At 38.1% G+C, this 25,938-nt stretch overlaps 3 protein-coding genes and 4 pseudogenes across 3 annotated transcripts in view; 3 read left to right on the top strand and 4 right to left on the bottom strand.

The window, feature by feature from the left end:
- Positions 1–25,148, bottom strand: part of LOC111347227 (receptor-type tyrosine-protein phosphatase S) — a 45,349-nt gene extending 20,201 nt beyond the window's left edge. The window contains exons 1-6 of the mRNA XM_088737368.1: positions 24,942–25,148; positions 13,776–14,089; positions 13,241–13,388; positions 12,150–12,419; positions 10,503–10,676; positions 10,095–10,337 (exon numbers count right to left, since the gene is read on the bottom strand). Of these exons, the coding sequence (XP_088593494.1) occupies positions 10,095–10,337; positions 10,503–10,676; positions 12,150–12,419; positions 13,241–13,388; positions 13,776–14,089; positions 24,942–25,011 (1,219 nt within the window). The 5' untranslated portion in view covers positions 25,012–25,148. The remainder of the gene's footprint in view (positions 1–10,094; positions 10,338–10,502; positions 10,677–12,149; positions 12,420–13,240; positions 13,389–13,775; positions 14,090–24,941) is intronic.
- LOC148719840 (uncharacterized) lies at positions 240–1,594 on the top strand (annotated as a pseudogene).
- Positions 1,659–10,088, bottom strand: LOC148719837 (uncharacterized; annotated as a pseudogene).
- On the top strand, positions 2,602–4,410 carry LOC148719839 (uncharacterized; annotated as a pseudogene).
- On the bottom strand, positions 4,724–5,811 carry LOC148719838 (uncharacterized; annotated as a pseudogene).
- LOC148719836 (uncharacterized) lies at positions 14,495–17,202 on the top strand. The gene is made up of 3 exons (XM_088737473.1): positions 14,495–14,832; positions 14,928–14,991; positions 15,833–17,202. The coding sequence occupies exons 1-3, from the start codon at positions 14,766–14,768 to the stop codon at positions 16,608–16,610; spliced, it is 909 nt and encodes a 302-aa protein (XP_088593599.1). The 5' UTR covers positions 14,495–14,765; the 3' UTR covers positions 16,611–17,202.
- Positions 16,956–18,148, bottom strand: LOC148719835 (uncharacterized). Its single transcript, XM_088737499.1, has one exon. The coding sequence runs from the start codon at positions 18,108–18,110 to the stop codon at positions 17,718–17,720; it is 393 nt and encodes a 130-aa protein (XP_088593625.1). The 5' UTR covers positions 18,111–18,148; the 3' UTR covers positions 16,956–17,717.
- Positions 25,149–25,938: the final 790 nt, after the last annotated feature.

Genomic DNA, 25,938 nt, shown 5'->3' with positions numbered 1-25,938 from the left:
GTTTGAAAGTGACATGAAACCAGATAGCTTAATCATCCTTCTGGCATTGGTTGTTCCAAGGTTGAATCATGCTATATCCACTGGATAAATTTCTTCCACCCAGTGAATAGCGCAGCACATTTTGCATTTATCTGCTGGATGGCAATTTATCATTTGGATAACATTTGGTACTTTTCATTTATGTTTTATACCCATTTATTTTTAACAATAATCCTTCATTAGTTAAGAGGGACCTTAAGATATGAGGACGGGACAATCTAGGATGGCTACCGGAAGTAAATTTGCACGATGGAGCATGCACAAATGAGGTCCATGCAGACACGTTCAAACTTGTGTACTCCCTGTCCTGGTCTCATTGAGGATGCCATTCAGCTTGTTTTGCCGTTGTCTCAAAGACGTGAGTATTTTTGAGTTGTTTTTATTTGTAAAAAGACGGAATGATTTATTTCATCAGGTATACTCACTTAAGTAATTCTTAAGCTTACAATTTTTATAACTGTCGCAAGTTATTTTACTCGAATTATGAAAAACCGATTGTTTATATGGACTGATGGTGTTTTGCAGTCGCGGCCATGAGTGATGCCAAGCAGTATCCGGTGAAGAAAAGTAAATCAATGTAAGTAAACTAAATCCGGTAACCAAATTGTAGTAAACGAGCAAACCTCTACTTTGAGTAGTTTATTCTAAATTTCATTAGGTTGTAACGCATGACTTAAGCCTTTGTATATACCTCGCGGTATTTGTGAGTTTTTTTTTCATTTACGTCAGGATTCACAATTATTCGTTCGGTGGGATCTAAAGGTTAATTTGAATTGAATTGTAATTTTCAGGAAGCCAATGGTATGGAGTTCAATTCAAAACGAAATGTTGTGCTGAGAATCTTGGTTGTTGATCCCTTTACTGGGACAAAAGAGTACAATTGGAAGAGGAAAGAAATGGGAAGAATGATAACCTGAAAAAGATTGAAGCTGTCTACATCATGGTTGATAAGAGAGCTGTCCGGGATTGCTACAACCTTCTCTCAAGAGAATTGAGAAGCAATCTGAAAAAAGGAGAAAAAGCAAGTGGAATTGAAACCGAAATGAGCCGCATTGAATTGGCAGTGGAGGAACTTATTGAGAAAGAAGATACAGCTGAAACTGAACAATGAGTTGATGATGACCCGAAGAAAGCGAAGGTCAGCCAAGAGAGACAAAATGCAGAGGCAATGCGAAAGAAAGCGATGGAGGTACTAGGGCAAACGCAGAAACGAAAGGCAGACGAAAGTGAATCTGACCGAAGAAAAAGGAAAAGATCCGATGGCAAAGATACACTGAACTTCCTAAGAGAGAAAAATGAAACGTTTCAGAAAATGCAAAATGAAGAATTAGAACTCAGGAGACAACAACTTGAGGTTGAGTCGAAGAAAAATGATAATTTCATGCAAATCATGCAAATCATGCAAATCATGCAAATCATGCAAATCATGCAAATCATGCTCAACCAACAACAGCAGCAACAACAACAGATGAGAATATTTCAGTCTATGATGGCTACGCAAGCGAAAAAGCAGAACGATCTAATGCTTGTAGAGATAACTGAGATGTTCAATTGAATGGCTTTCTTAATCTTAATCATATGCCAACAATCTTTATTGTTGATGAGTTCACACTCAACTTGACAAGTTACACAGTTTTGTTTACTATGAAATTATACAATTAAGTTATTAAAATATTGCTGCTTAGTTGAGAACAATAGCCCTTGTTGTTTTATTGCAGTGTTCACTCTTTCAATTGCTTTTACAATAAAATTTTTTTGTTATGGCATGTCATTCCTCAATTAAAAGAATAGTTTGAGCTTTAAGGTTTGTCAAGTGAAATAAGGGAGAGTTAATGTGATGTAAAAGTGTGCAGAAATTATGGAGAGATATTCTGGATTTTATGAATGAGAACATCCACTTTTTAAGTCTTTCTATTCTGCTTTATGATCATCTAAGTGATCTAATCTTAAACAAAGTGCTCTTCAAGGGTTGGGGGATCCAAATAAAGAACCTCTGAAGTAAGGTTTCCATTTGAGCAGGTTACGGCATTGCACTGACAATGTATATCGTTCCCACCGAGCTTACACCGATTTTTAAATTCTTATTAAAATCCATACATTTAAATTAGTTCACAATATCCCCGAAAAGCTATTCTACTGATTCGCGCACAGTACTCATAGAGGAGTTAAAGGCTTGCATGGCAGGAGTTAAGATAGCATTCCTGAAGGGCGCTTGAAGGTGGATGCGGAGAGGGTAAGCTGGGTCACCATAGAGACACATCAGTTGACCCGTGGAGGAAAATGCATACTGCTGCAGGTCATTTAGGAGTCCGGAATCTGCCAACATCCCAGCATCATGTTTTCTTCCTTCTGAATGAAATTTGACAAACATAGAAACCATTTCAGAGCAAAGAAACCATTTTAGAGAGCGCTAACCCTTGAAACAAATGACATAGCTAAGAGCTTCTGAGTAGCAAATGAAGAAAACGACATGACCAAAAATCACTTACCTCCCACTGAGTTTTCTAACACTGAAGTAAGTCTTACCTACAGGCCCGAACATGCTTGCGATGATACCATTAGGCATCGTGATGGACTGAGATTTCAGGGCATGGACACGTTTTTGTCCATTGTAAACCGCTCTTTGTAATTCCCCAGGACGACAAATTGGTCTGACGTACTGTTCCATCTATGAATCCTATGCAGTTATCCAGTGCTGCACCTTTCAGTGTTGTAGATAGCTGAGCATATTAGGCACCTTAAGCAACAGACGTTTTTGTTGACGACGGCGACGTGACGACCGATAAGAAACTGGGGATAGAACGGCTTTAGGTTGCAGTCGCAACTGCGAGTTGCCATCCTTAAGCAAAGCGCGCGAAAAACGCGACGCCGCGCAAAGCGAGCTATGCAAATTTAGCGGGGTGTTCAAAATTCACAATAAAGTTCTCGATTCCTCCGTATTGTCCGGTCATGTCGAGCTTGCTGGAAACCCAAGATTTACTTTTAGCTTCCTTTATAAAAAAAGTGACAAAGGCAAATGAATTTGCCATTCTTTACGACGTAAACCAGCCAAAAAATCCACCATTTTCGCACGTCAACTACGAGGAATTCTCGTTGGAGAATCTTAGCGACGAAGAATGCATAGCAAAATTTCGTGTTGGAAGAGGGATTTTCCCATTTTGGCCGACGCTCTTGGCATTCCACCTATTTTCCGCTGCTTGCAGAGGTCCGTGTGTAATGGAATGGAAGGCCTTTGTATGCTGCTTAAACGACTTGCGTTTCCTTGTCGTCACAGTGACATGATACCAAGATTTGGCCGACCTGTTCCAGAGCTAAGCATGATGACCAACGTTGTTTCAGACTGGATTTACACCGAACATGGCCACCACCTTACTGATTTTAATCAGTCATTCCTCTCTCGTGCCTCTCTGCGGACATATGCAGATGCAATCCATCGAAAGGGTGCGGCGTTGAATAACTGCTGGGGCTTCATTGACGGAACTGTTCGCCCTATTTGCCGCCCACTCCAAAATCAACGAATCGTCTACAATGGCCACAAAGTTATATGCCTCGAAATTCCAATCTAATGCGACTCCAAATGCTCTCATTGCCAACTTATATGGCCCAATTGGTGAGTGGAAATATACTTACATTCAAAAAGTACGGTAATTAGGAAGCTAAATGTAATTTAATTTCCGGGGTTATGAGTCTTAACCTGAAGGTAGCACTCTTCTATTTTTTGTGTCGTTGGCTGTATTTTTGCTTAGATTATGTGTTTTCTTGCACTTTATGAAACTACAAATGAAATGATAGAATTACAAATGAGTACCACAGAAACGTTGGTATAGGATGGAGTTACTGTGATACGCTTTTGGACAAGTTAGAAGGAGGGAGAGCGGATCTACAAAAAAAGGAGAAGGGCTTGACATAAACATGTTGTTCTTATTATGTCATATTCTTCTTTTTTTTTGTCGTTAAAGAGGGCAAGAGGCATGACAGCGGAATGCTTACGATTCCGGGGTGTACAACGAGTTAGCTAGGAACTCTTTCGACCCGGCTGGGGACCCTTTGTGCCTGTATGGAGACCCAGCATACCCACTGAGAATCCATCTCCAAGCTCCCTTCAGAAATGTGGTTCTCACCCAGCAGATGGAGGATTTTAATACTTTAATGAGTGCCGTTCATTCTTCAGTAGAGTGGCTTTTCAGCGATGTAATCAACGATGTTAAGTTTCTTGATTTTAAATAAAACTTAAAGATAGGTTTGAGCTCAGTGGGAAAAATGTACACTGTTTCTGCTTTGCTCAGGAATGCAATAACATGCTTGTATGGAAACACCACATCCACCTTTTTTGATCCCGACCCTCCAAATATTTATAATTATTTCTCTTAAATTATCTGTTTGTAACACAGTGTCAGTGAGGAATATTATTGAATGATATCTTGTGAAATAAACAATGAACAAACGTTTTTGCCAATAGTCATGCGATCCTATCTTAATTCGCGTCAAGTAGGTATACAAGCTCCCTGAATGTAAACACAAGAAAATGAGGGAAGAAATACATGTACCAAATGTTCTAAGGCCTCAAGCAATACTTTTTAAATTATCAATAACACAACAAAGTTCTAGATTAGTTGCTGGAGGATGCAAACATTATTCATTAAATGAATTATTAAAACAATGTTTAAGACAACAACCTTGCACTCTATTTGTGTTCTGACATTTTCTGAAATAAGGTAGGCATAAGCTGCGCTTGCTGGTTCTGAGATTCCATAAACATGGTCTACCCCTGTTGCAGTTGTTGCTGCATCTGCTGTTGTTGTTCATTCTGTTGCTGTAGTTGTTGCTGCAACATAGACATCATCTGTTGCTGTTGCTTCTGTTACTCAGTTAAAAGCGACTGCTCATTTTTCTTAGCTTCAAGTTCTTCTCTTTTAAACTGAAACTTGATCTCACTATGCTCCTTTAAGAATTGGACTGTGTCGCTGCCACCCCTCCTCTTTTTACAATGCTTCTCTTCCGGCGACTCATCTGGTTCAGCTTTCTTCTTCTTAGAAGCACCAAAAGTTTCCATGGAAATTTTCCGCATCTCTTCAGCTGTTTCTTTGTCCTTTTCAAGTTTTTTTGCCTTGTTTTGGTAATCAGTCTGGAACTCTTGCTCAGCCGCTTCCCATTTTTATATAACTTCTTCAAGGGCTAAATCGAGCTCCGAATCTTCGGGAGATATCCCAATGCCGTTTTGAATTTCGCGTTGTCGCTTCGTTGCTTTTTTCTCGAGGATTCCATAACGATCCCGGACAGCTCTCTGAGAAACTGTAAATCCTGGATGTGTGTCAAGATTCTGGGCAGTTAGGCTCCATGCTGAGCCACGCTCTTTAGAACCAGGATTGAATATAAAGGGATTATTTGTTAGGATTTCTCTCACCAACATGAGGTCCTTTAGTTCTGTCCACTCCATCTACGAGTAAAACATAAACTATATTTGAAAAATATCCCGACGAAATCAAGCCTTATAGCATTAAAGCTTTTCTAATAATAGACACACCGCTTTTGAAATTATTATCGTGAAAAATTACAAACTATCAAACTTATAAGAGTCCTTCTGCCATGGCATATGAAAGACAGAAATTGTTTTCATGTTATATGAGTAATGTGAAAGCGATCAATTGCAATCGATTGTATACTCATTTTTGTCAGCTATTTTGATTCAAGTGTCGAAAAAAATACATGTTGCGAAGAACACAGTCATCTCGTGCGAGCGAGTATTTGTCGGCTTGTAAACTTGCTGATTTCCACACTAAATAAAAAATTAATTTGAGTGGATTAAAAAAGTTTCTGTATTAAATGGAAGATCAAGAGGAAAAAACTACAAAGATGACTTAATTCAAGCTATAAAAATCTACCGCTTATACATTGAGAAAATCGGAAAAGACAACTAAGTATTCCGTTGAATGAAAGCAACCTCTTCGCTGGAAGGTAGTTCGGCATACGAAAATAATTTTAAAATAAAAGAGCCTAATAATACTTGAAGAACATTATTTCAACCATAAAATCAGTCATTATGTAATTTTACCCAATTTCGAAATTGAATTAGTCGGAAAGTAAGCATAAAGGGATCAAAACAACAGAGTAAGTACTCACGTTCTCGTCACGAAGTGAAACACCACGTTCTCTCGTTCTCGACTTTGGGACAACGGCAAGTCACAACGTGTTGTACATGCGCAATGGGGACTCCAAAGAACTTTCACGTTTCCGGTTACCGTCGTGAGGCTGGCAACGTCTGTTGCTTAAGGTGCCTATTTCTCAAGACTAGCAGGATTAAGAAGTGTATTGTTTCAATGCCTTATTCTGTGGCCGTGTATGTTGTAAACGAAATTCAAAACATTGTTGTAGATCATGCTAAGCTCTGGTACTGGTCGCCCGAAATGGTGGATCAAATCAGAGTATTGACAAGGGTAGGTCCATCGCCTTAAAAGCAGACAAAGCCTTTTGATTCCCTAAGTTGATGTACCTTGATGGCAAGCAAACGTTTCAGGAATATTCAGCACTTCTGCAAGTAGTGAATTTCAGTTTTTCCAAAGTGAAATTCAGTTTTGCATTCGGTATCATCCATCACATCCAAATCTAATCAATCTACCATTCGCATGGAAATTCAGGATTCTTGGAGTAGCTTCCTTTGTACAATAGAATAAATTCATCGTCATCTATCATGCCGTCATTGTAACACTCCAAAAGAAGATTTCTTACGTCTTTAAAGGTGGCCATTGTAGAAGTGTTGGCATTGCTGTCTTGTGCGGGAATTGATTAATATCTTAAGTAATTTGTTTTGGCGGCCACGACGAGGTTCCACCCAGTCCTGCTCGTTGACCTCAATCCCTGTCCTAGCTTTCCATCCTCGTATCTTAAGTTTACTTTCAGCTGTATTATTTTTGATTCAATTCACAAATTCAGCCCCCACCTTCAATCAGAATCTTGCAACTACAATCGCAACTCCCCCCTTTTCATCCGTATAATTCAACATTATTTCACACCCATTTCTTTTTCCAGTTTATGAATTTGATTACCAACTGCATTTACATAATTAAACTTTGATTTCTACCATGCATTTGACTTGTCTACTCCACCCCACTAGTAACCTCTGGAGGTTACAGTATTAGCAATCATTTAAATGACTGGACCCCGGTGAACATAGTGAAAACACAACACAAGGGGTAACTCCATTATAGCATCCATTTAAATTGTTTATTCCTCAGTTTAAAGGGAGAATGCGAGTGAGGTTTCAGCCTCAGAATACAATGTAAAGTTGGGGCTAGAAACTAGACCTTAGATTCCGAGACCAGCTTCCATTATTCCATCAAAATAATTTTTACTCATGCAAACCTGAAGGAAAGCGATAATTAACTACGAAACAAATGACATATAGATAACATGGCTTGAAGACCATCAGTTAAAATGTACAGACAATTTAAAAACGTTTTAATACACTTCCAACATTGCAAGGCTATCTCATAATGTTGGCAATGTGTTAAAAAATTTTTGAGGTTCTGACCATGAATATCAAGAATCCACTGACAGCTGCAAAATGTTGTAATTCCTATTATTTTTTCTAAAGGACCCATTTAACAAACCTTTTTCGAAAATGATATAAAAGGGTTCTGTTTTAAAAAATTTGGACTAAAATGACAAAAAATGTAATGCGATCCATTGAATGGTTGTCATGCAAGAGGTCATGTATTTGGTACACTCCTTGCCAAGCTGAAAGATTGGCCTTGACCTTTTATGTGACAGCCATTCAACAGATCACTTTACATTTTTTGTCATTTTAGCCCGCACTACTTTCAAGCTGGACGCGCCACTTATGGCGGGCCAAGAACGAAACTTTGAGGAATTAAACAACAAGAATAAAGCTTAGAGCTGGACATGCCACTTATAGCGAGCCAAGATACAGAATAGGAGGAATTAAAATATAAGGATAAAGCTTTGAGATGATGTATATTATGATTTATTAGTTTATATGGCAGACCCCATGGCAGGACCAACCTCGTTCCCAGGGTCTCTCATCTTCCTGCCCCCTGGAGCGAGCGAGGAGAAACCCTGGTTTAGGCTGGTCACGTGTTTAGACAGCAAAAAAAAAACCTTAGGGACGAGTCGTTTGTTTGTTCGACTTTCTGCCTCTTATCCTTTGTCATCTTCAAATCGACGCTATCGTTGTTCAGGTCGCCACGTTTTATAGCAGCCTTCAAGTCGCTATATCTCGGAGTTGGTATTGTAACCTTAATTTAAAACCTAAACAAGTCCAGTGTTTAGAAGCGATATATTCGGGCAGAGATGTTGTGGCCGTTTTTAATACCAACGGGAGACGGTAAATCTTTGATTTTTCATCTTCTTAATTTTTCACTCCTCTTCGAGAAGTGAAACAGCCAACAACCTGTACCTTCCTTGTCATTTCGTCCAGTTGTTTATGTTGTTTCGCCTTTGAATACCTTTATTAAAGAACGAGCACCGGCAGCCGTAGGTTTTTTTGTGACTAAATTGAACAGTGGCACGTCAAATTATGTAAACAAAGGAAAGAGAACAGTTACACGCAATCGCGGGTGCATAGTTTTCCTCTTCTGAAGGAAATAGGTACTAGAAAAAGAGAGATCGGTTAGACGAGCACAAAAAAAAATTCTGTATGAATTTTCCTAGTCATGGACAACATCTTCGCAAACATATCTGACAGCGGTTGAGTCAATCGAAAGTAGCTCATTCTGAAAGAAATTTGTCACCTTTCGTAAAACTATCGAAGATACAGTTGTTTACCTCTTTTCCAGCCAAAGACTGCATTTGTGTTGGTGCTTTTACGAAATTTAGACCGCGACGGCTTCTCTCAGATTCGCTTGCATCATAGCCAGGGTGCGTGACACAGATTGTGATATTTCAGTACATCGCTTCACCGTTTCGATAAAACTCTGACTTTCACTGATCACCGTTTTGAAAGAAATAAAATTTTTTTCAAGCGTCTTTTCAAGGCCTACATAGTAGATGTGGAAAAAATTTTCTTGTCTCAACGACCGGCCATAAATGTCGCATAGAGCAAGATACGTCTTCAACTGATTTACAAAGCCTGCAACAATCGATATTTACCGTAGTGAAAGATTTACTGATCTTTTTGGGTGTCTGCGGAATATTCTCAGTTGACATTCGGTTCGAAGCGCTTTACGTGTAATTTGTTTTGATTGCGAATGAGCTACGCTCGCTATTGAACTAAGTGGAGAGAAAATTCCACTTATCTGCCTCTCCCTCAAACCGCTAATTTGAAACCTCCTAAAATCTGGGAGACACGTGCCAGCCTAAATCAGGATCTCTCCTCGCTCGCTCCAGGGGGCGGGAAGGTGAGAGACCCTGGGACCGAGGTTGTGGCAGGCCAAGAAAGAAACTTTGAGGAATTAAACTACAAGGATAAAGGTTAAACCTGAACATGCCACTTATAACAGGCCAAGATAGAGAAATGGAGGAATTAAAATACAAGGATAAAGCTTTAAGATGATGTATATCATGATTTGTAAGTATATATGGTAGACCTCTTCATGGTCCACTTAAGTTGACTTTCATTTTACCTCTGCGAAAAAGATGCGAAGTACTTTATTTCAACAGGGCACTTACTGTTAAGAGTAAAACGTAACAACATAGCAAGACATTAATAATTTCCATGGGATAAAAGGGCCATCTGCTAGCACACAAAATTAAAAGTGGGATTGTATCGTGTTAAAACGTACAAAGTTGCTGAGGTTCTATAATTTTTCATTGCTTTACAGGAAGGGGGGGGGTGACAATGGCCATCTAGGCGTATTTTGAACTCTTCGATTTTTCACAGAAAAAAGGGGCTATAGAAATTTTTGATATAATTTTTGAAAAAGGTCTGTTAAAAGGGTACTTTAGATAAAATGAGTTACAAAATTTAGCAACAGTCAGCAGATTCTCTACATTTATCGTCTGTGGTTCTTACATGGTCTTCACATTTTAACTGGTGGTATGATTGAATGAAACCTGTTGGCCCCATGGTATATCACAATTTCAAAACTGATCTAACCTACCCACTCTGATCTCAAAATTACTCTGTCTGTAAAACCATTCGTCTACTTGATTGACTAAGTATACTTCTGAAACTGGTTCAACCTGTCCCAGGTCAACTCTCCACCAAGGGTTGTAATCTCTGCCAGTGTGGGTACAGCTTCCAGTTTTCCAGTTTGGGTCACTTATACCATCAACTGCCCTGCTACTCACACCACCATACTGTACACTACTTTGATTTGTTTGTTTTCTAAATGCAAGATTATCTGAAATGATACATGCAAGTATGTTCATCAGAATCTGGTCACATATCTGTGGTCAAAAAAGATTTTGAAACTAAAGGTGTCACTAAAATTTAACATCCCTTTAAAAATTTGGCTACAAACATCCTGACACAGTACCAATCTCTGTGTTAAATGACATTCATGTACCTCGCAAATTGATTTCCACTTCACAGAGTTGAAGAAGTTGTTTCTTTACTGTTGATATCCCTATGTATCTGCCAGTTGTTAGTGGGTTGGTGAAACAAACAGCTGATGCCTTGAAGTTAACAAAACTGTAGAGTCCTTTACACTGAGGGTTCTTTGCTACTTGTGAGTTGCTACCTGATAGTTTAAAAAAAAAATAACAGTTCATCTCAATGTACTGCAAATAACAAATATACAATAAACTAATGTATACGTGCATTTGGTAAACATTAATTCTGTCTAAAATAAACTACTGTGACACTGTTTTTTATCCACTACCAAAGTTCCTCTCAGCTAGACTACAGAGGCTCCAGTTCGCTATGGCTAGTTTTGTCACTTGTAATATGTAAACAGTATATCTACCATTTTGGATCTTGGCTGGCTACCTATCCTGGAGCTAAGGGACTACTTGTTACTAAAACCTATTTTTAAAGCACTGTATTCTGATAACTGGCCCTCCCATTTAAATCTGCAAGTTGTTAAACCCGTTAGGAATCTTTATTCCAGTGTTGCTCCAAGGCTTTATGTTCCATTTGTACAAGGTGCCTTTCAGCATTCAGCAGCCATGACTTGAATGAATTGTCAGAAAATATAAGAAATTGCACAGATTTTAAAGAATACTGCAGGCTCTGCAAGGCACACGCTTTGTCTTCCTTGAAAAGACAAAAACCAACCACCAACCAGTACATTCTACATATTCACATTTCATGTATAGTTTTTATTACAATTGAGTTAGTCATTATAATTTAGTTTCAATATTAAATATTAGTATCGTAGGCCTTCACAGATGAAGAGCCACACCTTTTATGTGGATATACTGTGAATAAACCGTTATTATTATTATTATTACAATTATTATTATAATTATTATTATTACATGCATTTATTAATAATATAAATTTGTTTACCCCCTCATAACTGGGTTTTCGTAACCATGATTTCAAACTACAGGAAAATAAATTTTTCATGCATGCATATGTACACATAAATGAACCTCAACAATAAACAGAATTTATATCCATCATTATTGTTTGAAGCAACTAATTATGATGATTAATTTTAATAAGCAAAGGTTGTTAAGGGCTCGAATCGCTCTATTCAGAAGCAACAGAAACATTGAACTAAAAAAGCCAAATAACTCTCTCTACAACATTTTCCTTCATATTCATGTAATATTACTTGTACTAATATGTACTAAAATGATGTTTATTCAAACCTTTTTGCAGAGAACTGAATTACAGCTTTGTTACAATGAAATGTTGTTAAGGTTGAGAACAGACGTCGGCATTTCCTTAGGCGCCTCTGGCAGCCGCTTCAGTCTATATCGATCTCACCTTCCCACTCATCCCACCCCAGGGAAGGACATCCATCACACAGTAATCTCGTGCGTGGGAAATTAATGTCTCCTACCTCAACCCTGCAGGAGACGGGACCTGTGCATGTGTACTTGTGCATGATTAAACTGCTGCATAGAAATGGTTGAGATTGGGCATACAACTATCGTTTTCCGACCTTGCACAATGGAAATGCCTTTGTATAATACTTTTGTTGTACCCTTTTATCTTAATCTTATCCCATCTTGATTGTATGAAAAGTATAGAGACTTCTTACCCAATGTGATGCTATAGTTTTCACTTCTGGCCATCACATCAGGCAATGTTGAAAATCTGTTGACTATGAATATGTCAGAGACTGGCACCTCTGAACCCATGTCAACTCTCCACCAGCTTGGATTGTCTTGCTGAGTATGTGTACAGCCTCCATTTTTAAATTCAGTATCAGAATTACCATCCACTGCTTTCCCTGACACACCTGACACACCCAACTGAGTATTGTTGAATGTTGAAGACTGAATTGTGGCCTTGCCAAGGGCAACATTTACTGTGTAAAGACAGAAAAGAAAAAAAATATCAACTAAGGTTCTAGTTTTGTATCATCAGCCTGCTAAGATAAACCAGTGTTAGAGTTAATTGACTTATCCTTGCTGGATGAAATACATATAGTCTGAAGTTCTCAAAATTGTTAGAGTACATAAAAAGGAATAAGCTGATAGGATTTGTGTGCAGCCTGCATGTCAGTCCCCAGCATAGGAGCTAATTTTCCTCAAAAGATAATTTTGACCATGAAACTTTCTATACATTGGAATTATCTCCCTTTTTAGTTTCACTCTGCTGTAAATAAATTCTTTATTGGGAAATAGTGTGCAATCTTTGTTCCTGATACTACATATACAATTATGAATTTCAGTTATTGAACAAGGAAGCATGCATGGATACCACAACTGTCACCATTTATGAATTAACTTACAGTCTGGATAGAGATGTCTAGCATGTTAGGAATTGAGTGTGCAAAGAGAATATTCAACGTCATTTTTTATATATGGTTTTACATCATTGCATTAAATTACATCTGGTTTATGATTTCATGTCCTCTGTGTGTATCTATTTTTGATCTTTAAAATCACTCTCACACATCAGTTATGAAATGCCTGAAGCCTTCAATGAAGATGATATATAGAATGCAAAGCCTGAGTCATGAAAAGCACTCTTACTCTGATGAAACCAATTTTCATATATCTCATCATATATCATAAATATATTTGTTAAATATAAACTTATTTTTTACATAATCATTAAAAATTTTTTTTTTAAAATTTGACTTCTTAATTTTATGTGGCAAAAGGCAATGAGTAAAATAATAACCTGGTTTTCGCTTAACACCAGACACCTCCATTCTTAAACACCTAGCACCATAGTAAACATTTGGAAAGATTCGCAGGTAGCGTGCTCCAACACTTTCATAAAGAACATGTTTTACCTCTGAGGTCCTGTCATTATTTCCCTGAAAGGTCTGAAATCAAAAGTAACAACTTAAATAAAAAGTTGTAAGGATATTTTTAACCAAATGTAAGAAAGTATTTTCAAATTAACTTTCACAAGTTCGGTGACATTCAGTTTTGACAGCTAATGTTATTTTCAATTGGAAATCTAAAGAATCTCAGGGGTGGCCTAGGGAAAAAAGCTTTCCTCTGTATTTTTCCTCAACATAGTGACATGAAATCTGCCTCTATAATTTTCTTTATTGATTCAGAAATTAACATTCTCAGTCAGATCTAATCAGGAATGTGACTTCATTCTGGAAGAAATTTCAAAGGAAGAGGCATCTTAAGTTGAATTTTTATTTGCTTAAACTGAAAATATCAATAAAAGTAATGTGACATGATCTTTCAAATTTTACCTCAACTGTTCCACCTTCCTTGTAATCTGTCCAAGTTATACCATCTGTAGATAACTGTAGTGTGTAGTTCATAACCCACTGATCTTCTTGAGAATTCCCTTGTGTCGACACAGCACAGATGATATGAAATGTCTGTAGATCAATCTGTAAATATGGGTTAGTGTCACTTGTTCTTGCACACCATGATGATCCTGATGTGTAGTTCAGTCTACCATTCTTGGCTGGTGTGTTGGCACTTAGTTCAGATGAAGCAGTTATTCCACTGTCAGGAATTGCTCCATTTTCCATTCCCAGATCCAGATCAACACAGTCAGCTGAGGAGAAAGGAAAGACACTTCCAGGTGTTTCAGACGTCCCAAGTGGTTTATCACCATGGTAAACTCATACAAAGTAGGAATTATTGCTTAAATAATTTACATAGCATACATGGAGCGCAAATAACTGAATTAAAACATTACCAATTTGCCTAACAGCTATGTCAAAATTGTTAGCTTTAGAGTTACTCGAACCAAAGTGAACAGCTAAAGAACGATAGTACTTCTGCCTTTCGTCGTTAATATAATGCTTTAATGCATTATATTAACGACGAAATCAGTCATTCAAAATCGCTCAAAAAAAAATTTTTTTTTGAGGCAAAAGGACGACTATGCACCACAGGTAAAGTAATTCAACGTTTATTTATCAATGAGTTATGTGCATAGTCAGCAATATATCACTCTAGGTGAGGCAAACGGCAAATCTGGTACATTCACTATAAAACAACGGTCGGCTACACAAACAGATTAGAGAGATTTAGAAAGAGGACGGGAACGTCTGTTGACAATGGGGCGAGCAGCAAAAATACCGGTAAGAAACTGGGTCGAGAACGTCGCCGTTGTGATTTAACAGTAGGGACCTTAAGCATCGACGACGTTGGAAGTCACGGACGTTCGCCGGAAGTGAATTATCAGCTGTCGTTGGCTGTTGCTATGGATACACCGTCCGTCCCTGATGAAAGGTCACGTCGACAACGCAGGATCGCTTAGTTTAACGTCCTGGAGAAAACGCAGAAATACAGGTGGATTTGAGATTAAAACTACCGTACTTCGAAGATGATTTGATGTCACTCACTCCGATAACCACATTAAATTTTCTCGGCTGTTGTACTTGTAGTCATGTCAAGCTTGCAAGTTCCCTGTGAAGGAGGAAATTACGCTGGTCCAAGCAGATCCTCGAGGTTAGTTGTCATGCAGCTTAATTTTTTTTTGGACGAAAGTCTCTGAGGTCGTACGAGTAACTTAGCGTAATGCATACTTTGAGAAAAAAAATTCTTAGCCTTAGGTCAAAGTTAACTTCGCCACAACAAATAAATGTGAAAATTCGTCCGTTAGTTTTATGCAACAAACAGTCGGCAGTTCCTATTTTGTTTATCTTTTCTGTCCGGCCCGGCTCAAAAAGCGACATCTAGCTATACGAATGTACACACTTTTTTCTATAGTAATCTTTGTTAAACGAATATCTGAGGTTAATAGAAGAATGTAGATAGCCGTGATACCGCCCAAATTGGTTTGAAACTAAAATGTGTGTTGCATCTAATAAACTTAATCTTACACGTAAAGCATATTATTTAAGCTTAAGTAATAGAGCACTTTTTCCGTGTTTATATAGCCTCATCTAAACACGAGGTTGGTTGGGAGAATTCAAGATAGTTAGCAACTGTGGTAGTTGTATACAGGCCATGCCATTTGTTGGCTGACTGGTAGAATACATATTATTTACTTTACTGACGTACTACTATCCTCTGTATAGAGCATTTAAATTAGCCTAAACTCGCTTGGAAAGGAAGGATTTTCAGCTTGGGAATGAAAAATATAAATTTTACCAAAATTAGAGAGCACGCTCGAAAACTGCAAGTAATGTTTAATTGGGGGACTTAATTTACATATCCTACAGAGAAGTTTAACACTGCATTTTTTAATCACATCAGATCGACTGGGCATGATGTTCATGTAAGCTAACGGGATACTTGTATAAGTTGTCTTTTAAAGGCTGAAATGTCATGCATTGTTTTAAAACAGTGGTAAAATGGAATGGAGTGAAGAGAAAGACATTCTCCTGTGCCACAAAGTCTTGCAGGCTGAGCCATACAGGGCTAAAGAGAAGACTGTGGGCAGGGCACAGGCATGGGAGAAAATTGCCAACATTCTCAACAAAAGAGCAGAGTTTAAAGTTAACAAGAGGTCTGTAAGAGATCGTTATATGGTCTTGGTGGAAAAATTAAAAAAAAAGACTTCACAAGAATTAAAAGCCAGTGGCATCAGTCCTGAGCCAACCAAGCTGGACAGGCTACTTGAAGAAATCATAGAGAGAGCTGAGGCCTGTGATCAGTCAAGAGATGAGGAGGATGACAAAGCAAGAGAGAAAAAACAGAGAGAACAAGAGCAAGCTAAGGATCTCAGGCTCAAAGCCATGGAGTCATTGAGTGAAACAAAGAAACGGTCACTTTCAGATGGGGATGGTGAAAATCAAAACAAGGCCAAAAAGAGGCGATCCAATGGAACTGAAATGGTGGCCCATTTGAGGGAGCGGGCAACTGAAGAGAATAGACTTAAAGAAAGAGATATAGAAATAAGATCTGTGCAGTTGGAGAAAGAGGCTGAGAGGCAACAATTGCTTGACAAGCAGCATAACAGCCTGATGCAACTGCTGTTACAACAGCAGCAGCAGCAACAACAACAACAACAACAGTTCCAGCAACAACAACAGCAACAGTTGCTACAAATGCAAACCTACATGGCTCAACAGCAACAACAGCAGTATAAGATGCTTCTGGCAATATTAGAGAAGAAAAATTGAAATAAGCACAATGCCCCCTTCCCTGGCCCAGAAAAGAACATTAATACTTGCTTCAATTAAGCTTGTGAAAATGTTTAAAGTGAACTGAGAAGGGTCCCACTTGAATGAGCACCCTACTGTTTTAACCCAACTTTGGAATAAGTACCCTGGGCACCACTTATTTGAAGATTTACAATATTGTTGGATATATTTCGAGCTACTCTTTTAAAAATTTGTTTTTTTAACTATGATTGTATTGGCCCCAACTAAAGCAACAGGCCGGTACGTATTAACTTCATTGATCAAAAAAATCACCATCTACTTCAGTTGGAGTTTGTTAGTGTGACTAAATTGACTGCTTACATATTTGTTATGCTTAACATATCTTTTATTGTTGTGATGTCTTCTTGCTTTCTGTATTACATTTTATATAATTTGTTGATGACACAATTTATTCATACCAGCATATACATTATAATTACTTATCCTCAAAAGGTATATTACTGCTGAGAAATTAATGTCATGTATAGAACTTTAAAATTTACATGACTTGCTATAATATCAAACTGGGCACATTACTTTGAAATAAAATTTTGATTAAAAACTCTATAAACTTTGCCATACAGTGTAAATGAGCATTTAAACACAAGCCCTTATTTTTTATTTTGGTACAGAAGATTAAGTGATTAAACAACCACAGTCCCCACAGTTATCATGTTATTTTTAAAACTTGTAAGTATATAAAAAGCAAATTGATATTAGTTTTTTATGTATCTGTCCTGTTATTGGCAATGTATTTCGTCAAAGCAGCTGTGGATCCACATGAGCTACTTTGACAATTTTATGATGAAATTCATGATCAATTACAGGATAGAAGCATTTAAAATTGAGGTCAGTTTGCTAATTCACCCATTCTTTGGAGTAAGTGTCAACCCCCACACATGTAAGAACAATGATCTATACACGCTCCCTTAATTCCGTTTTTACTCTTCAAAAGGGTGTCAAACCCCTTCCAGAACAAAGTGAGGAAAAAAGCTTGGTACCCTTTTCGGGGAGAAAAGCAGACTCAAGGGTGTGTTACAGACCATTGTTCTTACATGTGTGTCATCAAACAATCAGGTTATAACTTCAGGCAAAATATTCTTCAAGAGAGGGTGGCTCAATGTCAAAGAATGTAGCAGTGGTGTTTCCATACATGCATGTTAATGCATTTCGTAATAATGCACTAACCACATAGTGTTTGCCAACAGCATTTAACCCGATTTTAAGATTTTTCTTGAAATCAAGGAATTTAAATGATGCCACAATGTCACCAAAAATCCACTCCACAGATGTTCGCACAGAGCTCATGGACTTATTGAACTGCACCATGGGAGCAGTGAGTGGAGCTTCTCTAAATGGTTGCTGTAGGTGGAGCCGCAGTGGATATGCTGGGTCGCCATAAATGCACATGGCCTCGCCAGTGACAGGACTGAATGCATTTCTCTCCAAATCGTCCAGTAGCCCAGAGTCTTTAAGCATTGCTGCATCATGTTTTTTGCCTTCTGTGTGAGTTTAAAACAACAAAATGGCTCAATCAATCAATCAATCAATCAATCAATCAATCTATCTATCTTCTCCATCAATCAGAGATTTAACACATACATTTAATTTGAACCCCTGTAAAGGGGATAATTAATTACTGGCTGCTAGTAAAAGTTAATCAGACTAGTGTAATCCAAGCGCGCATAAGACTCCTAGTATTTACTATACTACAATAGCAAGCAAGATCGCAAGCACTATTCGCAGTTTGGCATGCAGTCTTGTAGCAGCACGATAAAAATGATGATTATTTTTCACGTACCTACGGGTCCGTACAGGTGAGCGATGAGTCCATTTGGCAATGACACTGACTGGAATTTTAAAGCATGTACACGTTTGTGGCCATTGTAAACTATTTTTTGGTCTTGGCCTGGCCTACAAATAGGCCGCACTGTGCCATCGACAAATCCAAAGCAGTTGGACAGTGCTGCCCCTTTGTCAGCTATGTCATCAGCGTACACTCGCAGTTTGTCTCTGCTGAGGAGTTGGTCATTCCACTCTGTGATCTTGGCGTGATGATGGTCGAAAATTGCTGCAACGAGGCGCCATGGCAACATCTGTTTTTCAATAGCCTAAACTCGGCTTTTCAAAGATCGCCAACAAAAATTTTCGCTTTCACAAACAGCTTTAAGGACAACGAAACTATCCTCTTTGAGAGTGATGCAACAAGCGCAAACAGAGGATAATTATAGTTACGGAAAGTTAGATGGGCGATTAAACTCTCTAATTGAACCATTCCAGGTAAGACTCGTGTCTGTTGATTCCTGTATCGAATTTTAGAGCCCATTAGATATTTTTTTTGCGATTTGTGTTGCTGTCTTTTCGTTTTGTGCCATGCCATTAGATTTTAGCACTGCTCATCTTTCTTCGCAATTTTACAAAGTATAGTTTGGAAATCATCATCGTTTTTCCCCTTGTTTACTGAAAATTTCTATTCATTGATGACGGTAAATCTCTTTTGAACATTGAATACTTAGAGGTACAAAGCATTTTGAACAGGGTTATGGCGAAACCATATAGAACCCAAGCGACGCAACGACAAAGTTAATGCGAGTTCTTGTTTAACGCTGAAAGAATTAATGCAATTCACTCATGAAATGGTTAGGCTTGACTTGGTTCCGGTTTTTTGTTTGTTTTGTGTTGTTTCTTCTTTTTTCGACGAAGTTGTTCAAGACTGAATTAAATTACTTGATTTAGAAAGTCGTGTCGAAATAGGATTGATTGTCATTTTCTTTTGTTGCGTGAGCCCAACTTTCTTGTTTTCATCGGCGCTCATTAAAAGAGTTTAAGACATAAAAAAGTGCAAACCCGAGTAAATTCTCAAATTGTTTATCTCTGACTTCAATCCACAAAGCATTCATTTATGATCGGTAAAAACGACAAAGACAACGAAAACAAGTATATAAAAAAATTTTACGGTATGTGAGCTTCGTGATTGTTCATTTTATTGACTGCTCCAAACTTCAACATGCAGCATGGTAATTGATGAATCGATTTACGTTAAAATTCAACAGCATACATCCCATTCTTAGAGTTTCCACATAGGCTTAATTAAAGAAATGTATTAAAGAAAAGCCCTTTTATTGTCTAAAGCCTTGCTCATTCAAAAGCAAAATGAGTCCTGAAATCTTGGATCGTTCGCCAACGATTGTGTCCCAATTTCCTTTCAGGAACCAGCATATTGACGCGACAAGTTTTCAAAAATACACCGATTAAAACAAAGAAGGGGACCCAATTATCCTGAACATGAGTATTGAAATACTTCCAAACAGTATTATCTCGTTTGGATCGATTTACAAGTGCACAATTGACGGAAATCTGAAACGTTCTGATCGCGACGGGAAAACCAGCAAAGTGACGTCCTAAACTTGTTTGGGAGAACGGCAACGCCAACACCGGAAGTCGAATGGTGTCGTGTCCAGACTATTCCGCGCGCTCTCCCGTTCTGAAATGACGTTCCCGTCCTCTTGCTAAATCTGTCTATTATATGGGCCCCTGTGTTCCAAACATGCGTTTCGGTTATGGAATTTCGTACCCAGCCACCCTACCCGAGGTACAAAAATATGACAATTGTACAAAATTGTAATCCCTGTCGGGACCCCAAAGGCGCTGCTTTGTACTTCCGGCGGATGTCGTCGCCAAGATCGACCAATAAAAATCAAGAAAGTTTTTGTAAACATTCTCAGGAAAACCAATTGAGTACTAGTTACGATAACCGAAACGCCTGTTTGGAATTCCTTTTATGACCCCTAATGTCCGGATCCCTTGATTGAAGAGCTCCAAATCTACGACTTAGCGTTCCGTTTTCTCGTAAACCGTTGAATGGAATGATTCAAAACCGAGTCACCGTAACAGCTGGATAATCCTTCTGTGGCCTGTTGAGTTTCGGTGGGAAAACAAGACCTAGAAGGTAAAACATTTTTGTCTCGAGTACGAGGTGGTGTGCGATCTGGATGCCGAAGCTGCCTGCCTTGTCGCGTTTTTAAACTATGGAGAGCGAGCCGAATTAACCGCCGAACTTTGAAAGCCAGAAACGAGCAATTTTGAGGCTTTCTGGCAGAAAAAAAAACACTTCCAAACAAGTAATGAACTATTAAGCTTTATTCGAAGCTGATTTTTTTTGAAGACTGACTAATTAGCGAAAGATTCTAGAGGCAATATATTTGAACTACATATATAATGGCCATGTGAATGCCACAGGACCCGTTACCATAGAAACCCGAAACCACGGATATTTAAGATGGTAAGCCTGTGCTTTAACAGAAGATTATTTCACTAAAAATATACTAAGTGAACGGAAACACTAATTTTCTCTTTCTTCACCTTCGTATTTTTGCAGCAAATCTCCAGAAAAGGTTCAATTTTACGCAAATTTATCAGGCATGGTATTTAATTAAAAAATGAAGAAGCATCGACTATGCTCTGTTCTTTTGTTAAGTACGCAGGATGCAGCTAGAGCACGAAAGAAGTGTAGGGAAAAATACAAGACAGTCAAATGTTTCTCCCCACTTCTCGTGTACTCCAGCCGCTTCTTAAGTGCTTAACAACAGAACAGAGCACATTCAAGGCTCTTCCATTTGTTTCGTAAAAACTATTTTTGTGCAAGACAAATTCCTAAAGCGAGCAGAAGTATCGTCAACATATATAATACCCTAAGAGAATAGCTACAATACGCCAATCAGAATCCTCGTTAGAATGGTTCAAGTAATCTGATTGGTTGAACAAGACTGAAACTGCCAAGAATGTTAAACTATCAAAGTTTACAAAAAACCCAACAAAGTTCATAATTTGCAAACTGAAATAGTTAGGCGAGCCGAATTTAACACGCTTTATGCCACAAGTATTTGAGTCTTAATGCCGAATCTTAACGTGAAATGTTCATTGAAATCCGGTCGAAATTTTAATTTACTCATAATTTGCTCATAATTTGCTCATCAATTGGTTATAGCGCTGCACTGTTGTGCAGGAGGTCGAGGTCGATGGTTCGAGCCCCGGCCGGACCAACACTCAAGGTCTTAAAATAACTGAGGAGAATGCGCTACCTTTCTATAATATCAGTCAAGAAATGGATAGACATTCTAGTCTTCTCGGATAAGGACGAATTAACAGTAGGTCCCGTCTCCTGGATCTAGTAATTAGTTAATTTGGTTAGGCAGGGGACGTTAAAGAACCCACTCACGAGATTACTGTGATGTGGGCTGGCCTGTTTACTGGGAATTGGGGTGAGGGGGCATCTTCAAATAAGTTTCCTTCGATTGTAAACTGCTGATGCAGTCCGGCCAAAGTCCCCCGAAAAGTGTTGTGATGCGCATTTGATCATATCCACATGTTAATTTGCGCAATATAAATATTAAATTATTATTACTATTATTATTATTATTATTATTATAAAAGAAACTGTTCGAGGCGTGTGTTTTATGAGTGAAGGACAGTCGAATTCACAGGAAAAAGAAGATTGCTCGGGATGACAGCGCCCTAAAACTCGGCAGCTGCGGCTGTTGCGGCTGCTGCAGCTGTTGCGGCTGTTACGGCTGTTGCGGCTGTTGTGGCCTCTCGCTCAACGCATTCCGTACGTGAATTTACTTATTAACTGGGTGTGACAACCTCTAAAGACTCCTAGAGGATTTTCGTCTCTGCACACGTTATAATAATGCAAATAATGGCGCTTGGCATGTTTGTAAACCTTTGTTTCCACTTTCGAGGAAAAGTTAGACTTTGTTCAAATTGGCAGATGGTGTGACAGCTTTAGCTCAGCTCCATATGCTGATAGAGCACGCCCTTTCAACCAATGACAACGCGAGTTATATCTTAACTTTACCATGATAATAATTTCATTTATCTTGTTAATATTAATAGGATTCATGTTTTTACTATTCTTGCACAATCATCAGTCAATTTAGTACATTTAGGTTGTTTTAAGAAAACTTTTTTCGATGAGAACATTTTATTTGGAAAGTTAAGCTAAAGGCATTACTATTTCATAAAATATCATTTTCGTATCAATCGCGATTAAAGAAGGGTAAGTGTCAAACAGCTATTTTCTGAGACTTTGTGTTTATCGAACTACGTTTTTAGTTAAAGTTGAGTTATTAGGGTAAATTTGAGTTTTGGGTGAGTAAAATTAGTTCGAGTTAACTGGGAGTTCTAGCTAACCGAGTTCGAGTTAGCTAAGGATAAATGACTGGGAAAATGGGGTCAAATTCAACGAAAATCGGATCTTGTTCTACAGTAATCAGGGAGTTCGAATTGACCGGGTTGGAGTTAGCGGAGTTCTGATGTAAGATGTTTGTATGAAGGCGGTAATTAAAGACAAGATTCATTGCGTTTGACAGGAAACCTGAAAATGTTTTGTTTGAAAAGGAGATATTGGTCTCCTGTTAATCTTTTCCGCGTGCTTTATTTCCTTTTTCCCATAGTTTTTCCCAAGAGCCACGGAACACTCGACTCACTCCGAGGCAGTATTTTCCTGCAAGCTGATTACCTAGTAAAATAATTTTACACGTAAATAATTAAGAGCCGAAACACGCGTTTCTGCGAAAACTCAAATTTCCAAGCCAGAGATCTCTCAGTGGCTTGAGCCAAAAGGACTTAGGCTATATTACTTCTCCGCTGAAATACCAACATACTGACGGACACTGATTAGTGGTTTGATCGTAACTGCAAAAAGATAGACTCAAAAGTAACTAAAACTATCTCTGTTAATTTTTCTGCACACTCGACCTACAACTGAAACCAGAGTTTTCTTTGGTGGAAACCTATTCCGAGTTCATGATTGTTCTTTTGAATTTCGTTTGTTAGAAACAAGTATGCTTACTTAATTTGATTTATTTTTATCACTGTTACCATAGTCCCCTCTACTAACTATGCTGTTACCATGTGCATATTAGATACACAATCATTGTAGGACAATATCGTTATTTTTCTCCAAAGATCTTTATAGTGACCGACCATCAAATAATTCTTCCCGAAAGATAACAATTTTTTTTTAGGACTAAGCAAAGTTCTTTCTAGATGCACTATTTTCCTAATTTAGTGTCAAGATGAACGAATTCAGATATAAATAAAAACAAAATGGTCATTTTAATTTCGAGTAAGTTCGGCATTTCACGAACAATATCATAATGCGAAAACAACTTTCCGTGATATATGTGACAAGCTTTTTCAGACATAAATACGAGTGCTACCACATAAGGGCTTCCAAGAATCCTCGACTAAATTCCATGGATTTGAAATACTTTCAGAATTTCAGTTTTGATTTAATAAGTAAAGCTTCAAGGCATAAAGTTTGTACGCCCACTGCGGTTCTACGACAAAGTTTGGCGATTAGTCACGTGTCACTGAACACAAATGACGTAAACAAAAGTGTTTGAAGTCACGATAATATTCAAATGAAATATAATTTACTGTCGATTATCTTCAAAAGTTTCACTTTTTACATTTCTTTCTCTTTTAATTCGCTGGTTATGGCTATGTAATTTTCGTGATGTCTCCGCGTAGAGATTTCCGTTTGAGTTTCACTACGTCCAACATTAAGGTCACTTGTAGTAACCTTTCGCTATGAATAGCCGCAAAGAAGGGCAATTAAGGGATACAAAACACGGTTAGATTTACATAGCAATACCACCCTTGAAAATATTAGGACTTTGCAGTGTTTATATTCGAAACTGAAACTTTCTTGTTGTTACACACGATGATATGCACAAATTAAACACAAATATGAAGCTACTGAACTTTTTTTAGAAGAAAAAAACTTACTTCTCATACAGAATGTTCCACCAGAAGTTTTTCATTTTCTTCAGAGACCACGCATTTTTATCCTTCGGCTTTAGCTGTAACGATTGTGTAAGCTTATTCGTCGATTTGGATTTATCGTACCAGAGATCGAATAAATAGAAAATAGAAAGAGCGTAATTCAATAGGCGAAACACTGTCAGACGAAAGTGTAGAGTTTTACTGAGTTAAAACCTTGATTGAAACGAAACGGGAGGAGAGAATCATAAGCGCTGGCAAACGGTTACAAAATAAATTATCGCGTCGTTCTACAACAGTTGTTTGTATGAAGAAACCCTCGAATGTATTAAGATCACAAAGCCGTTTTTTTTCTTTAACTTATATAAATCCAAAATAATTCAATATAAAAGCTCAATTTTGGCTTGACTTTGCGTGTTACGTGATGTGCCAAGTTTACCCTTACGGCCAAATAACACGTAACATCCGGTAACACGTTCTAAGTAAACTTAAACATTTCACTGATGTATTTCATATGCTTACCTGAAGCCAAAGGAAGAAGAAGAGCGAAGAAAGCTACCCCGATGATTAGCTTCAATTGTAGCTCCGACATGTTGCCGTGGTTAGTTCATCTGAGAAACAGGGAACACCTCGGAATATTGACCGCAACACGCACGGTTTCCGGGTCAAATATGTGACGCTTGTGGAAGTGGATTTAAGACTGCAACCCTTGCTGATTCGTGACGATATCTGATTCAACAAAATTTTCAGAAATCATGCTATGTTTCTGATCGCACTCCCAAGCAAAAATGCAGTTAATAAATTAATGTTAACATAATTTTCTAGAGCGACACATCTTTACTGAGATAAAAAGAGAAATATTTTTTCTTCCAAATTACATCGATCACCCACGACAATAGCTCTTGAAGACCCACTAAAGCTTGATAATCACCTTGACTCGAGACGTGAGCGCTTTCGTAAAGTTCCGGTATTGATAGTCTCCGTTCAGACTGAATCATTCGAGCAGTGTTTTAAAATCCATTCGGTTTTGAGAGCGGTCTTTTAAGGTTTCGTTTTTGCTAGACAATTTATTCATATTAGCGTGGACAGTAGGCCAAACATACTTCAGTTACATTTCGAACGAGTCATCCACTAGACAACCTTAAGTGTCCATGAAACTGAAAGGAAAAAAAATTGAACTCCTACCTTAAGGGAATGAAGTGCGTCTCTTCTTATTTTTCTTTATTTTCAGCTCGACTTATTTGCATAGACCTGAAACGCGTCTACAGAGAAAAGCACAATGCGTAGACGATTACAGAGAAAACAAGAATTGCTGTTGAAACATTAACAAATGCAGGGCTGGATTTGTTGAGTTAATACTTACGTCATGTGTGTTATTGGAGGCTATCATCAGTAAACTGTTTTGATAACAATCGATTCTTTATTGCGAAATGCTTGAGTTCCAATCAAGGTAATAATGCAGTACATCGTTTCCACTTAACATCAAGTGAGCCGGTTTAACCCTTTACACCGTAACATC

Source organism: Stylophora pistillata, chromosome 11, assembly GCF_964205215.1.
Source record: "Stylophora pistillata chromosome 11, jaStyPist1.2, whole genome shotgun sequence".
Taxonomy (NCBI): Eukaryota; Metazoa; Cnidaria; class Anthozoa; order Scleractinia; family Pocilloporidae; genus Stylophora; species Stylophora pistillata.
The sequence above is the reverse complement of the archived record's forward strand: the minus strand, read 5'-3'. Positions and strand labels throughout refer to the sequence as shown.